This window comes from Strix uralensis, chromosome 7 (assembly GCF_047716275.1).
Source record: "Strix uralensis isolate ZFMK-TIS-50842 chromosome 7, bStrUra1, whole genome shotgun sequence".
Taxonomy (NCBI): domain Eukaryota; kingdom Metazoa; phylum Chordata; class Aves; order Strigiformes; family Strigidae; genus Strix; species Strix uralensis.
In genome coordinates, this window is record NC_133978.1 from 24,220,293 (window position 1) to 24,236,008 (window position 15,716).

The 15,716-nt window shown below is 38.2% G+C and overlaps 1 protein-coding gene across 4 annotated transcripts in view; it reads right to left on the reverse strand.

Moving 5' to 3' along the window:
• Positions 1 to 15,716, reverse strand: part of PLCE1 (phospholipase C epsilon 1) — a 161,513-nt gene that overhangs the window by 2,035 nt on the left and 143,762 nt on the right. For all 4 annotated transcript variants that reach the window (XM_074874931.1, XM_074874930.1, XM_074874929.1 and 1 more), the window contains 12 exons: positions 15,532 to 15,656; positions 14,718 to 14,835; positions 10,386 to 10,517; positions 8,945 to 9,235; positions 7,613 to 7,776; positions 6,416 to 6,677; positions 5,395 to 5,513; positions 4,520 to 4,648; positions 3,562 to 3,771; positions 1,608 to 1,769; positions 1,211 to 1,429; positions 242 to 454 (listed from right to left, as the gene is read on the reverse strand). In XM_074874931.1, the coding sequence (XP_074731032.1) occupies positions 275 to 454; positions 1,211 to 1,429; positions 1,608 to 1,769; positions 3,562 to 3,771; positions 4,520 to 4,648; positions 5,395 to 5,513; positions 6,416 to 6,677; positions 7,613 to 7,776; positions 8,945 to 9,235; positions 10,386 to 10,517; positions 14,718 to 14,835; positions 15,532 to 15,656 (2,111 nt within the window). In that variant the 3' untranslated portion in view covers positions 242 to 274. The remainder of the gene's footprint in view (positions 1 to 241; positions 455 to 1,210; positions 1,430 to 1,607; positions 1,770 to 3,561; positions 3,772 to 4,519; positions 4,649 to 5,394; positions 5,514 to 6,415; positions 6,678 to 7,612; positions 7,777 to 8,944; positions 9,236 to 10,385; positions 10,518 to 14,717; positions 14,836 to 15,531; positions 15,657 to 15,716) is intronic.

The following is a 15,716-nucleotide window of genomic DNA, read 5'->3' on the forward strand; positions in this document are numbered from 1 at the left end:
GGAAGTGGGTGAAACTGCAGTCTTCACACCAGTCTGATTCACTGTAGCAAATGCTGTAATAAATAACTGGAGACCTTACTGATCTTACTCTGCCTATGCATACCAATGTATATGGTTTTTATGGATCTTTCTGTCAGTCCCTTGTACCTCACTGTGGTTTAACCAACTACAACTTTGAAAAAAAATACTCTCTAAATCATGTATTAAATGATTGCTCAGAGTTAGAATCAATATCTCATACCTGAATAGACCGTACTGTAGGCAGTGGTGGTTATTATTCCATAATGTCACTAAAAGTCAAACTGCACGCAGACCTTTCATCCTTGCTCTGTGGACTGTCTGGCAACACCTGCAGAGGTGGCGAGATGAATCCCCGATACTGCTTACTTGACTTGGTTAACTTCTTGAGTTCACTGGTAAAGGAAATGCCTTTTCTTTTGTCATCTCGTGCTGCCTGCAAAAAAAAAAAAAAAATCATATCATAGTAGTAGTTTTAATAGGCTGTTAACTGTGAAATATGGAATTAATATGAAGCACATTTCTAAGCAGGTCTCCCTTTTGAAATTCAGTGCAGCTGTGCTTTCATAGCCAAGCACATTCTTCTGATTGTTCTGAATAAATTAATAGAAAATTATGCATTGTCAAAGATAGGTTTAGCAAATTTGTTATAAACTTGTATAAAAATCTGTGCTTATGACACTGTTCCTTTAAAGCAGCAACTGATGTGGATTGGTGGCATCTGCTGGAAGGGAGAACACAGCTCCTTCTCCCAGCAGGCCCATACTTCATTCCTGCCATTTTCCAAAGCCTGAGATAAAGCAACAGAACTTTTCCACTGAGCAGGAATAAAGGGGACTTTATTCCACTAGTTTTTTAAGTTCTGCCCATTTGAATAGTCCTGCTTTACTGGGATGGGGAGCACGGCGCACACAGCCAGATTTTGAAAAACAGCTGGTAGCAAAAGAGAAAGATGGCCACGGCATTTGCAGGCTACAAGGGAGTCATGTTGCTGGATGTAACTGATGCAGTTTTATAACAAAAAGAAGTAAGGCAGGTGTGGAGAAAAGAGGAATCTGCTTTTTGCTGTAGTCTTCTCCCCACTCATCCTTACGCCATTGAAATGCCATCCTCCCTCCCACTGAAAGTAGGTTCCCATTAAGCTGATCGTACACCATCTATGAAACCTGCTGCAAAGTATTTAATCTTTTACCTGAACCTGTTCTTTGAGTTTAAGGATAAATTTTCCTGCTCCCTTCCACTTGCTTTGGGCGTGAAACACACACTCTTGATCAGAGAGAATCCTCTGAGATGGTTTAGATGTTGAGGACTTCTTGTTTGCTGGCTCTTTTGTAACCTCTTCCAAAAGCACATAATCACTTGGATTTGGATTGCTCAAAATGCTGTAGGAGTATTTGGCTTTGCAAAGAGTCTGTTTAAAAGCAGAAAAAAAAAGACCAAAAAAAAAAAAAAAAAAGGCATTCCTTCAGATTCAGGTTACTAAAGTGATTCCTCAGCGTAGTGCTGAGAACAAACCCCACCTGGTCTTGTGTGAAACCAGCCTCCACCCTACATGTTACAGACCTACTAACTGGAAACGTGCTGCTTACCTGCTGTATGACATCCTGAGCTGTGCTAAAGCGGGGAGCTTTGATGACGGTGCGTGGTTGCTCTGGGGAGACATCATGTACCTGAACAAAGAAACTGTCATCCTCAGAGCTGATGGCTGCATCTTCCTTTGCTTCTTGAAAGACATTTCGCTCATTTAAATTCTATAGAAAAAAGAAGAGCCAAATTCATGTACTTCAGAGAGATGACTAATAGCTGGTGGACACAAAATTTTTTACCACTTGAAAACTGGAGACTGCTGTGGCCTGGCCCCGTGTCCATTTCATTAAATGCAAGTCTTATATAGAAGATTTTTGACAAGAAACTATTGCTCATAATAAATACTTATGTTTCTAAAATTGATGTCTGAAATACCTTTCACAGTAGGCAAGGAACGGAGACGTATGCATAGTACCACATTACACAATAATTATCACTTAAATCTTTATTTCCTTATGTGTGCAAAAGTCTGTAATGGTGGCATTAAGATGGGAGATGGTGGTAAGTGTCCTTTTCTTTCCTTGTCCCTGCACTAAAGCCAAAAGAATTTAGAGAGCAAGAAGTCTGCACGAAGATTTTCCTGTGAAGCAAGAGGAAGGCTGCTTCTCTGTCCTTTTTCAGGCTCTATGACTACTGCAGATTTTAGAGAGAATTCCTCCCTGCACCTTCTCTCAGATAAAGCATTTCTCTCCAACCCCTTGTAACATAGCTTGAATTCATAAGCTGTAAACATGGGCTGCGTATCACACACCCTACAAGTGGACCCACTCCTTGTTTGCAGCTTCATTTCTAGCTCCAAGATCTGAGGCTGCTACCTGCAGAAAGGCTCAAAATGATAGATAATGTTTTGAGTTGCTAGTATCACAGGGCAAAAATACAGCATATTTTTCACATATACTAAGATTTTAACCCATGTTTTCTGAAAGAATGGGGTTTGGCAGTGACACGTTTTGTAGTTGCATACACTTAAGTGTTGCAGTCAACTGAAGTAGGCAGGCTACTATTTCCACAAACAAATTTCTACCTAGTAATTTTTGCTCCAGATATTAAAAATAGAGGAAAACAAAATACGTATTTGTTTAATATAATTGTAATTTGTCAAATTGAAGCTTTATGAAAAGTTGTATGAAAATGATCAGTTAAAAATAAATTTTTTTCACTTTAAAGGATCCCAGAGGATCTCTGTCATTTGTGTATGTGAAATCTGTGTATATAAACAAATGTGTACAAATATTACTATGTTCAGATAAAGCAAGCATTATTATACACTGAACTGACCAAAGGAAGTGCCTCTAAAAATGAGATCATTAAGTGTCTTTCTCCTGCTTTTTTGTTTCTCTCTCACAAGCCTGGACACTAGTATATTTTCAAGCTGTGGATGTTTTGCTGATAGTTTAAACTGAAGTAATTGCTCCATCTTCCTCCTTTAAATTAAAAGAAATCACCTATTTCATTATTTTAGGCCATCATTGATAATTTAATCATCCTTTGAGGTTTTTAGATTTAATACTAAAATCCTTTCTAATTTTTCTGAACAGAGAAATTGCTGACATCTAAACTGATTGATAATTGTAGTCTGGAGTTCTGTTATCTACAATCCTTTGGTATTAACTATTATCTTTATACTAATTTCCTATCATGTCAAAATCTAGATTTGCATCAAATTAGAACTATGAGTCAAAACAGTAAGCTAGTGGCATTGAACCATTGGCTAAGCAATAATGATTAAACACCATACAGCTGATACTAGAGCTGAACAAAGTCAAATTAAGTCTAACACAGGTGTATAAAGTCTAGTTGTGCTTACTCAAGACCTATATTTGTTTTTAAACAATGTACACAGCATTGACATTACTCACCAAGTAGTGAAACAAACACTGCACCCTTTTGTTTCCTGATCCTAACAGCTATTTTTAGTGACCTTTGTAAATAACAATTTATCTAAAACAGACTTACTTCCTCTCGGGTTTTAAAGATAATCCTTCCAACATATCCTTCTTCTGGGAACCAACTGTTCAAAAGCTGCACTAGCCCTTCTTCAGGACCAATCACTCTCTGGAATGGTGGTTTTCTGCACTCACTCTTTTCTTTAGATATAAAACTTTTCTCTTCCATCAGAAAATAGTCTGCAGCACATGACTCGGTGCCTTTTGTGGTAGACAAGAGCTAAGACAGACCACAATAAACACACAGCAATTAGAATGCTAAATATAAACACTGCATAATTAGTAGTTATAAATGAGAATGAATAAGGAAGCTTTACGAATCAGTAACTATTCTGATACTGCATGCAAGGTTTCTGATGTGCTATTTATTATTCAGATATTTTACTCCAGGGTAATGTACTGTTCTCTTTAGCCTAGCCAAGCAGTTCAACTATTCCAGACAAGGCAGTACTATTTAAACTTATTTCTGTCCTGTTTGGCTGGCCAGACAATTTATTCATAATCCTAGGACAGTACAGTCTTTTCCCACTGCTAGAATAACAATCCCCGTTGAGTTAACTGGTTTTTCTGCTCATGAACTTAGCCCTCTAACTTTTACTCTGTATTCCTATGGTGCTCAAGTTCAAAGAATTGCGCAGAAATGTTTGCCCTTGTTGTAAAAGGACAGCCCACTGCCTTTGTTGGTCAGAAAGAGTGTTTTTCTCATCTGCATATGCCCAAATATTAAAATACTAACAGGGAATATGTTCTAAGATTATAAAACCATTCTCTGAAGCCAAGATTGAGAATATTTCGCTGATGATACTCTGTTTGCAATGTAATTAATTCCACAGTAATACATTTCTAAAGCACCTCCTGTGATGAACTACAATGACCCTGGCACGTGAGAAATGCGGGGAGACGTATGTCCAGAATGATGTTAGTGTGGATTCTTGCAATTAGAGTCTGCAATTCAGCGGGCAGCTTACCTGATGGAGAAGCTGTGCAGCCGTGGTCCCGCCACTTATATTAAAAACAGTGAAAGGCTCCGGGCCTGGAATTCCATGAATTGTCACTTTGTAAGTCCCAGCAGTCTTCCTTTCCCCCATGCTAAACAACTGTTCAGACAACATTCAACAGGTTACTGCATGTTTTTACACAAGCGTGTTATTTTTAGGTTACTTAAAAGAAACTGTATGCACAAGTTGTAAGGACCTTGACAGAGCAAGGCTATCCAGTTAATACATGGCTCTTATGCTACAGATCAAGGCATTAAAAACCCCCCCAAAAGACTGCACTCCACCCTATCTTGAAGCTGAAGAGAAAGAAGAAAAAAGGAAGTTTTCCAGTGAGAGTGCATAAACTGCCACTGGACAAAGGGTAGACCTCCATCACTCACTATCCATTCTAGCTGTGCTCGGACTATTTGGATTCAGTGTACAAATTACTGGATGAAAATCTATTGCTTCGTTTTACCCTCCAAACCGTTTCTAATTTGTTAATAATTTGCATCTTTCTTTTTTTGTCCCAAATGCATTGCTTATGATTCAAGCATAAAGGAATCCATGAGGCAGCTCTGAACCTTACTGCTCAACCACACTCCTTCTGCAGCACAGGAGTTCTTGTGCTACACCTAAATACACCAGAATCCCAACTTTGAAAAGATTTACCCTCCCACAGTTTCAGCCCAATGGGATAACCTTACTTCCACCAAAGCCCAAAAGAGTTAGGCATCGAGGTATTTCTGAAAAATGTGCAGGTTTAGGGGCTAACATCTTTGAACAGTCTGGTTCTAGAAGTCTTCAGACCGTAGTAGTCATTACGACAAGAATAAACGGCATTCACAAAAAAGTAATTAAATTACCATAGATGCAGGCAGAGCGTTTCCAGAGGGACTTTCTTCCATTCTCCGACTGTTTATGAACAAACTAGAAATTTCTAATGCTTCATTGTGCAGGTTATGGAGCTGGACATGTCTATAGCCTAAAGAGAAAAAACCCTTCTGTAAGTACTTTGTCACATCCTAGTACACAAGTCTCATAAATGGAAAACTCAACTTTGCTATATTTATAGCTACAATTTCCCAAACCTATAGGATTTAAAGCACTGCATTAACACTCTTTGTACAACAGTGTAACCCAAATGTTATTATCTGCTGAGTGGCTCATATAGCTGCCTACCTTTGTTTTGCGGTAATATTCAATATATTCATATATGAAATAGCTAAATTTTAGAATATGAATGAAACAAGGACAAATTCTTACTGGGAGAATGCATGTCTATGGCCAGATCTCCTCATATGTTAAGTTTGCTGTGTGGTATTACAGTATCATGAAGCGAATATGAAAGTATTTTTGCAGTTCTACTGAAGAGCTGCTGACAATATGGAAACTCCCTCCCCCAGGTATCACAGAATTAATGATGCTTCCTCATCTCTCTCTCTCACCTTTTTTCACCTTTCCTTCACCTCTCCTCCAGCCATGGCTGCAAGAAGTGCAATTCCCCTCTGCCCAGTGATCACCAGATACAGCAGTTTCTTGGGCAAAGGACAAGGCAGGGAGTGAAACCACTCCACATTTCCTAAGAGAGCAACAAGTCTCAAGGTGAACACAATGTCACATCCACAGCTCGGGATCGGAGCAACTGCATACAAGATGCCCAGTCTCTGCAACAGTACAGGATCTGACTTTTTACAAGTCACTGGGGCAGCCTTCAGCTACTAGATCAGCATGATACTGCCAGGGCAAGCATGTTGTCTGATATTTGCTCCCTGTCTCCTTTAGAAAAATGCAACCAGATGATTAAAAATATCCCTCTGGAAGGATTCAGTCCAGGAATCCGCTGGACCATTTTGGCATAGGGCGTCACTACAACCTATACTGTACCTCTTTTTAGAGCTTTTAGGGGAATGATTCTCTGAGCTGTTACAGCTGAGCTGTTATTTTCAACAACTGCAAACCGAAGAAAGACCAAATCTTCGAAGTGAACCCGGAAAAGGAACTGTTCATTCCACATGGGGTTGAGAGTGTTGCGATGAATGGGCTTCGTCCGGAAATGGCAGCTATCCAGAGGCATCCCCAGCACATCGATTTCAATGCAGGGACTGCCCATGCTATTGCTAGGGCAGACATTCTGTCCAGACACAATCTGAAGCCGAGGAGTACAGACAGAAACCAATTAGTGGAGTAATTCTTTCACTGTCACAATCCTGAGCTAAATATTGTTTAGCACACTCCTAAGAACAGTTTGTTAACATGCTGATTTAATTGTAACACTCCTCTACTTTTGTAATTGCCAGGGCAGTTGAAGCAGAGCTGCTTCAACCCCCCCCTCCATGCCATTGCTAGGGTATCTTTCCTCTGAAAAAAATACACTATACATCATGAGTGTAACCATTCAAGGCATCTGAAAGTTAATCCAGAAAGAATGTACCAGTAACACAGTCAAAAAGGATCAAATTTTCTTCTCCATTACTCAGGGGTGATGGCACTGACCTCTGGCTTGCTTTGGCGTATACAACACAAGAATTAGGTGTGCAATTACCCCAGCTGGGAGAATTTTGATTCTTATGAATCTCACTTTTCTGAAACATTTCCTGGAAGGGACTAGCTTCTTAGAATACATTTTTTTTGGCCACAAATCCATGAATTATGTATCTTATTATATAACTTAAAAAAAATATTTTTCTAAGATTCAGTACAGTTTTTCATAATGCCTTTCTGTGTAGCTTCTCAAGTGTTCGCAAACGTTTGAAACATCCAGGCACACGTATAATTTTACACAGTTGTGTAGTCCCAGGGAAAATGCTTTCAGGACTGGGTTTTGACAAATATTGTGAAGGAAACAGTTAAAGTAACTAGAATACAAACCAGACAGTAAAATAAAATAAAGACAATTATTTGCTCCCTTCCCCTCCAGTTTGTTAGTTATGCAGAAGTTACGTACTTCAGAAGTACAAGCAACAATTACGGGTTCAATCTTTTCATACAGAAGCGTGACTGTAATGCTGGTTAAAGACTGTAGTTAAATGTTGTCTACTTCTATCTGTTTGGCTGTATGAAATTCCCTTTTAATGTACTTACTGTTAAAGAATATATAGCTGGCTCTTTATTATCAAGATCTCTTTCTAATGGACAAAACTGCTGGTACATTGAACAATTTTTATCCCACAGAACAGGAGGTTTCAAAACGTATCCACAGCCACCATTAGCCTCAAACATCGCTGCATTAAGTTGCAGAGGAAGATCTGTGAAAGTAAGGCAGCCAAAACTGACAAAGAGCAATGGTACAATGGAAAAACTGTTACAGTGAAGACAAAGACATGTTTTAAGTATCTTTTTTTGTTGTAGCTGTGTACTATCAATTCATTCCTGGTTTTCAGAGATAGCTGTAATTTATGTATCCAATCTATTCAATACTTACACAAAACTATAAGAACAGTTCATTCTTTTCTATCCCTCTCTGTTGTCTTTATCCAACTCTAGGGCTTGCCTACACCCATTTTCTGAGAAGTTTCTACGTATTTGCCCTGAACTGGAGAATGAAAAAGCAGTGACCGTGTAGCTTTGTAGATGACCTAATGGGTCCCCCATCAAAAAGGTGAAGGAACACAAGATAGGATAGAAAATGGCTCAAAAATGTTTCGATCAACATTAAACTAGCATCCAAGGTGGCACTTCTAAGTGAAAAAATAGTTCAGTACCTTTTTATACTGGAAACTATCAGAAAGGGGTAACAGCTACTTGAACTGGGAAAAAAAGAACCTTCAGCAGTAAAATAAAAATAAAAATAAAAATGGAAGGTGTTGCTGTCCAGGCACTTCTGTGCTATCAGGAAATCTGCTGCATTGGCATAAAGCTCCTGAACCCTGGGGTCGGATTGTCATGGTATGAACCTGCTTGTGCTAGGGCACATAGACAGGTAGATCCCCTTGTGGTAGCAGGTAAAAGCAAATGTCAAATACAAATTCACAGTTTAAGGACTTATTTCACATTTAAAATGTGAAATTTTAATAAATGTAAAAATTTAATAAAATGTGAAATTTAAAATGTGAAATACTTAAAGGGACACTTAAAGGGGGCCTACAGGAAAGATGGGGAGGGACTCTTTATCAGGGGGGTAGCGATAGGATGAGGGGTAGCAGTTTTAAACTGAAATAGGGAAGATTTAGATTAGATATAAGGAAGAAATTCTTTAATGTGGGAGTGGTGAGAACTGGAACAGGTTGCCCAGAGAAGTTGTGGCTGCCCCCTCCCTGGCAGTGTTCAAGGCCAGGTTGGACGGGGCTTTGAGAAACCTGATCTGGTGGAAGGTGTCCCTGCCCATGGAACTAGATGGTCTTTAAGGTTCCTTCCAATCCAAACCATTCTAAGATTCTATAAAATGTATTAAAATGGGTGTTCGTGTACCCATACCATCTGTTTGGTAGTTAAGAGCCACAAGCTGTACACCATGGAGCCAGAAGATCAGCGGATGGGGATTTGAGGAGTCGATGCGCGTGGCAGCAGGGTAGGTCCTCAGGAGCTGACAGGTGGTGTGCTGGATCAGCTTCTGAGAGTACCGCCGGCACAGCCGCTTGGCAGCGTTCTCATTCAGGGAGGAGATATGATAGCACTTGGGCGTCCTTATGATAGCACTGAGAGAAGCTGGAGAGTTGTATGGAGAGCAAGGATCTTCCCAGGTCTGCCGCATCACATCAAAAGGACCTGGAAAATGAACAGTACCCTCAAGTTACAGCTCCAGATCAATAATCTCCAAGAATTCAATGCTTTCTAGTGAAGCATGTGTGCTTACTTTGGTTATGGTAGAAAAAGATGATCCTGGAAAATGACACTACTCAGTGTGTCACATTCCTTCTTTATACAGTAAGAACAATCCACAGAGGAAACATAATGTTTAAGTATTGAAATGATACTGTGATTAGATGTGCTAACAACCATTTTAATAAATAAATACTTAATTAGCATTTGCCTCTATAAAATAAAGGAATAAAATTCCATTCTTCTCATTTATACATTCTACATGAGGAAGGGAGGCAAGATTGAAACCCATCTGCTAAGTCACCAAACAGGCAGTCTACAGAGGCCATAAGAGTTAGGGGACAAAGACACCAAAATACTTCTGTGTTTTAGAATTAGACACTAGACTTCTTCATTTCTAGGACACTGGCCTCTAGAAGGGAATCTACCCTGTCTGCTGCAGTTGTGCCCTTGGGCTGAAATAAATGCAACATTCCTTGAGCCAGAAAATGAGTACAAGAAAAGGCACAACTCTACTTTATGGCATTCACATGAAAGGCAGGGGATCTGGGTCTCATCCCTGTTCCAGAATCTTTTCTATACTTTGTATTTGTTTACATCTGTTCATATACAATTTCCAAGCTTACTGAATCACCTGCAGAGCGTAAATACCCCCAAGGCGGAATACGGGAGTCTGCATGATTACACGTTTGGACTTGGCTGAATTTTAGGCAACTAAGTCCTACTTCAGACACTAAAAATCCTTTTCTGGATCTAGCCCAACAGTTTTGCCTTCCACTTGTACTTTGAAAAGATTCATTCATACCTTTTAAAATACAAATTTTAAGATACATCACGTAAAATGTATGTTAGTTTTGAATCGTTTATGAATTGGGGTCTTCATATTCCTGACCAAGTAATCCTATTTTAACATTCCACACTCAACACTTCAGTTATAATAGTGTTACTGTAATAGCTGCTGCGCTAACGAAAAACCATTCCAGAGTTCAACATCTTACACATTGTAAAGTATTTGATCTTTAACAACTTGGTCTGGTACATGTGTTGGATTACAGAGTCATTCCACATGACTGGTGAAAGAAGATGCTAACTTTACCTTTTCCAGATGCTTTGGCAAGAGTAGCTGACTCCCCAGGGCTCAGCCTGCCAGGATTGTTGCCAAAAATGGACTTCCTGCTTTTTCTTTCTTTTCCTCTGCTAGAGCCAGATGGGTTTAGAGTTGACAAGCCTGTTCCCATAAATGTGAAATAAATGAGCCAAAAAACATGACCAAGAGGGCATGACATTTTCCATCATATTTTACATTATTTTTGAAGGCATGAATACTCCTGTTATATAGTACACAGGGCAAGCAGTGTACTTTTCTCCATAATTTAATATTAACAACTTTACATACATACATGCCTTTATATATGTATATATTATGTGTGTTTATATATATAATGTATATAAAAACTTATAGGAAGCAATACAATATACAGTTATCTCTCTGTGATATAACTTTTCTCCAGCTTACTTTTTGGCTTGCAGAAGGTATTATTGGCTCTGTCTCAAATTATCAAATGGTCCTAATTAATACTAAAAAAATCTGCAGTAACAGTCCCAATGTATTTGTCCTTAGAATGATTTTTTTAAAAAATCATGGAATTCACTAGGATAGGATTCCTGCATAATTAAATAAATGCAAGAATATGATTTAAAGATATAATGTAAAGGAAAAAGTACAAATGCTGTTGGTTAAACAGTTTAACCTCAAGATGCTTTCAGAGTTACCTTCTGTTTAGAATTTGTATTTCAATGATGGGAAATATGGTAGATGTGCAAAATCCATTAGGTATTTAATGACCAATATGTACTAGAAGTGGAGCTGGAAAGCTATAGTATAGCTATTATTCAAACATATGTATTCCAGCAAAATAATCATTAAAATCATGACCTAAATCCCAGTGAAGTAAACAGACTTAATCCCCATTAAGGTCAGTTTCTTTCTGTTGACTCGGAGAGAGAACACAGCAGACCAAAATTAAAGTCAAAATGCATAATAGTTATTCTAACACCCACAGCAGTGATGTGTGGGATGCTCTTGTGATATAAAATACAACAAAGCAAGTACACTGTTATTTGCCTAACTGTGACTCACAAAACAACCTTCATGAACTCATATCAATTCACACCTGCCTAAAGACAGTTCTGGATTTAATTCTAATATTTCAACTACAGATACAAATCACAAAGAGGATACATTGGGCTCTCTTCTACTGAAGTCTGTCCACAGCTGTAAATTTTCAGCTCTCAATCTTTACGGCATGTCTACATGTATTTAGTAAAGCTATGCTGATAGTTTCAATGGAACTGCTCGGGTTAGTAAAATTTAGGATATACATAAATGTTTTCAGCATTGGAGACATACTGTCTCTTTGGGCCAAAGCATACACATAAACCATAGAAGATGGTAGAAGCTGAGATCAAGGAATATTAACTGACTAGAAGAATGAGGAGTCATGCACTGTGTGTTTCCAGCACTATTTAATCCCAGTTTTCAATGGATCAAATGGATTTGGCAGGCAAGATCCAGGTTTCAAAATCCTGTTGTGGAGACAGTCACTGAGGAAACAGACAAACCTCATAAATCACCAGAGTGCAATGCAAAACGCCAAGGTTAACTGTACCCAGTGTGATGGGCACAGGGTAAAATGCAGCTGGGAGTTTTCTTTCAGTCTTTCCCATGGCCATGCTTTTGCATGTGACACTCCTCCTCCCAGAGGCAAGCTCCATTTTTCACTCCAATTTAAACTTGACTCCAATAGCATCACCTATTCATAGAATCATAAATTCATAAAATAATGGAGGTTGGCAAGGATCTCGAATTCTGATCCAACTCTCTGGACAAACCAAGATCAGCTTAGATCTCACCATTCTGCACGTAGATCCTATCATACTACTAGAATGACAGAGTAAATGTTTTGTGTTTCCCTACAACTCCTATGCTCTGATCTTCGAGTTACAGAATTTAGTGCCCGTCTCTCATGTTAGATATAACCACAGTGCTTTACTGCTTTTAGATTTTTAATCCAGAGGATGGCAAACTTCCCTGCACTTTGTATTCTAACCATGCTAAAGTAACAGGTTAAATTAATTGTCACCTTCTCACCATGTGTTTCAGACCAACAGCCAGTTAGTGTGCAGGTTTGCAAACCTTGAAAAAGAATTTACAGTACTTTTGTATGTAGGGTGCCCTTTTTTATGTTCAATTTCCTGAAAAGTGACACCATAGGGGCAGGTAGTCTGATACAATGGAGACGGTGACTGAATTTCATGCTGGTTAGCTCAGGTGACTCCCAGCTCTCTGCACTTGATTGTGCAGATCCTGTTTTCATGTATTCAACTTTCTCTACTCATTGTGTAAGGATCCTCAGCACCAAGGCAACAAGTCATGTGCCAGTGGGTTACAGCAGTATGTTTCAAGTTCTCAAGTATGCTTCACTGCCCTCATCTTGGGTGACCCAAAAGAACAGATCTTCACCCTCTTAGATAATGGTACGATGATAACCAAGAGACTGAAATTGAAGTTAAGCAAGGACTGTAAGGGTCAAAAAATACTGAAACAACAAGAGCTGTGGTGGGTTCCTTGTTACCAGAGATTTTTATAAACAAGAAATGTTATTTTCTCCACATGATAAATACTGTTTTGACAAGGGAGCACTTAGGGAAGTCTGTGTTACTCAGTAGGCTAGGGTAAGTGAACATAATGGTCCTTGTCCTTTTTTATAGTCATGAACCAATGATTAACCTTCAGGGACATAGGCAACTGAAACCATAGAATAGAAATATATGAAGACAGGAGAAATAAAATATATACACCTTTGACCAGCCACTGAGATGAATTCTGCCCTATTTCCAAAACTCTTGCATTTTCTGAGTCGGTTAGGAACCTGGTCAATAGAGCTACGTAGTTATGGATCTACCAGCCTTGTTCTTATTATTAATGGACAATATTGGGGTATGGCAGTGCACCACGTCTGTGTCCTCCAGCTAAGCAGAGGAATCCGATCAGTAGCATGGTGGCCATGGAAGTCTACATATCTTGAAGAGAAGGCAGTATTTGTCTCAAAAGGAGACAGTGTGTTGGAAAACTAATTTCTACAGCTTCATGTGTTCATCTGTGAAAGGAACTAATTTTCTTAATTGTTCTATTCATGTCCCCTTTAAAGCAAGAAGAAGAAATCTGATAAGGAAAGCAGGTATTTCTTTTATAACTGAAATTACATTTAAAAAACTGAAATATTTTAAAGTTTTCTTTGAACATCAGAACTTCGTTGTGAGTCAAAATGCTTGGAACAACTTAAACTATCTCTGTTTAATCTTGAATATCATTCTTTAAAAGAAAATATTTTATTTGAAAGATATCTTATTGCAGATTTCATTAAAAAGAGTATCAGATATGAATTTTTAGAAGTTATTATTTTTACAAGTGACACCTACAACTCTTAAAGTTATAAAAGATTATAAAAGAATGTCTCTCCATTTTTCAGCATGTTTATCTTGCCTATTTGACACTATTTTATGTTTGGTTAGCTTCTCTAATCTGATTATAGTTCTATTTGTATAAGATCATGATTTGGCAGAATTTCTAACTTTTCCACAGAGAACCATTTCATTAAAAAGCAGATTTTTCATTCAAAACATTAAAGACATCAATAAACAATAAATTCTCAATTTAAAAGTATTTGTGTACACAGTATGAGCCAAAACATACTCAACCTTATGTTTCAGTACTGAACAAGTAACTATCAGTGATCTCCTCTTCAGTTACTCCCTCTCCTTTTCCTCTGCAAACATTATTCTTCCTACTGTACAAAGGATGATCCTCCTATTTCCTTAACCCCTTCCATAAAGAGTGTGTGTGAGTGTGCAATCAGCTGTCCTCACCCACCCCACAGAACAGCTGCTTTAGCCCCCCAAATGGCTCCCCTCTTATGCGCTTAGGAAAGAACAGAAGATGCAGCTGCAGACAAAGGTGAAACACACTAAACTAAGGTCGCTTAAAGAAATGTGACAAGCTCTTCCTGCAATGTTTTAAAAATATTTTCCTTCCTAATTCAGTAGGTCCTTACATGGAAACTCAGAGGTCTTAAGATAAAGCTTTCTGTCGTCTGTCATTTGGCAGTGAAGCAGTTGTCTAAGTTGTGGAGACTGGCAAATTTCACTTTTGTAAACATTTTAATACAGCACACAATATGTCTTCACATAATTTATGAATACTACTTCTCAGCCAGGAACTATTATTACATAGACTACCAAATCATCAAGAAAAAAGCTCCTTGACTACTTCAATTTGAAAATGCTTGTACTAACTAATTCAAAACATAAACATAATGTCTCCAAGCATCAGAAAGCTTAAAGCAGTAAAACATGGCAGTGTACTTACCAGGGAACTTTACAGCTTGACAGTAGATTACAAGATCTGATAGCTCTGGGGCTATCTGTCTGCTTTCCTTCTTATTTTGCGGAAGATAGAATTCTTCACCCAGCTCCATGTCATAAACCTAAGTGACAATTCCAAGAACATATAATAATAAAATTACTGAAAGTACTCTTGCATATCTTACTTATGTCTTTATCTCATTCTTCCTGTATGGTTTGCTGTCTTCACCTAACACATCTTTGTGTGCAGGTTTATGCATCAATACCTGTCACTGCGGTAGCATGCAAAGGCCTCAGAGTCAGTTCTACAAACATTTAGATCACAAACATCTATGTTCAGGAGAAACTACGATTTACTAAACAGCAATGCATTGGTTCACTTGTCAGATGACTTAGTAAATGGTAATGGGGCTATCTGATATCATAGTGTGGTATTTTAAAGTTATTTAGATACACAAAGATGCTGAAGATTCAGATGAAATCTTCAGTTCCATTGATGTTAATGGCAATTAGATATCTAAATAAACTTCTGGATCTAGCTTCAATGAAGTCTTTCACTGAGAGCAATGACAGTTAAAATTTTCAGCCAAACAGCCTGTATATACAATAACCTCTGGGGACTTTTCTTAAACAGTATTTTGAGCATTTGTTCTATTTAATTTATTCTCTCTGCTGCGTTTCCATGCTTTCTACTATTTGTCTTCATTAAAGTGCATTTGCCATCTGATGTCTCAGTTACCTAAACTGCTCAAATCCTTTTGAAGCTGGTTATATATCAAAGTGTGGCTGAGAAGAAAGGGGGGAAAAAGCAGAACTACCTTTCCTTTATTATTGTAAGTAGCACAATCAGCCTTCTTTATTCGTTTGGCAGTCTCTTCATTATATTCAAACTGCAGTTTATCACTTGATAATTTATTCTCAGGTCGGTCTTCAAGAATGTTATCTAAAAATTAATGGGATTTTAATAAACATAAAGCCAAACAATTTCAACTGGAGATTTAAT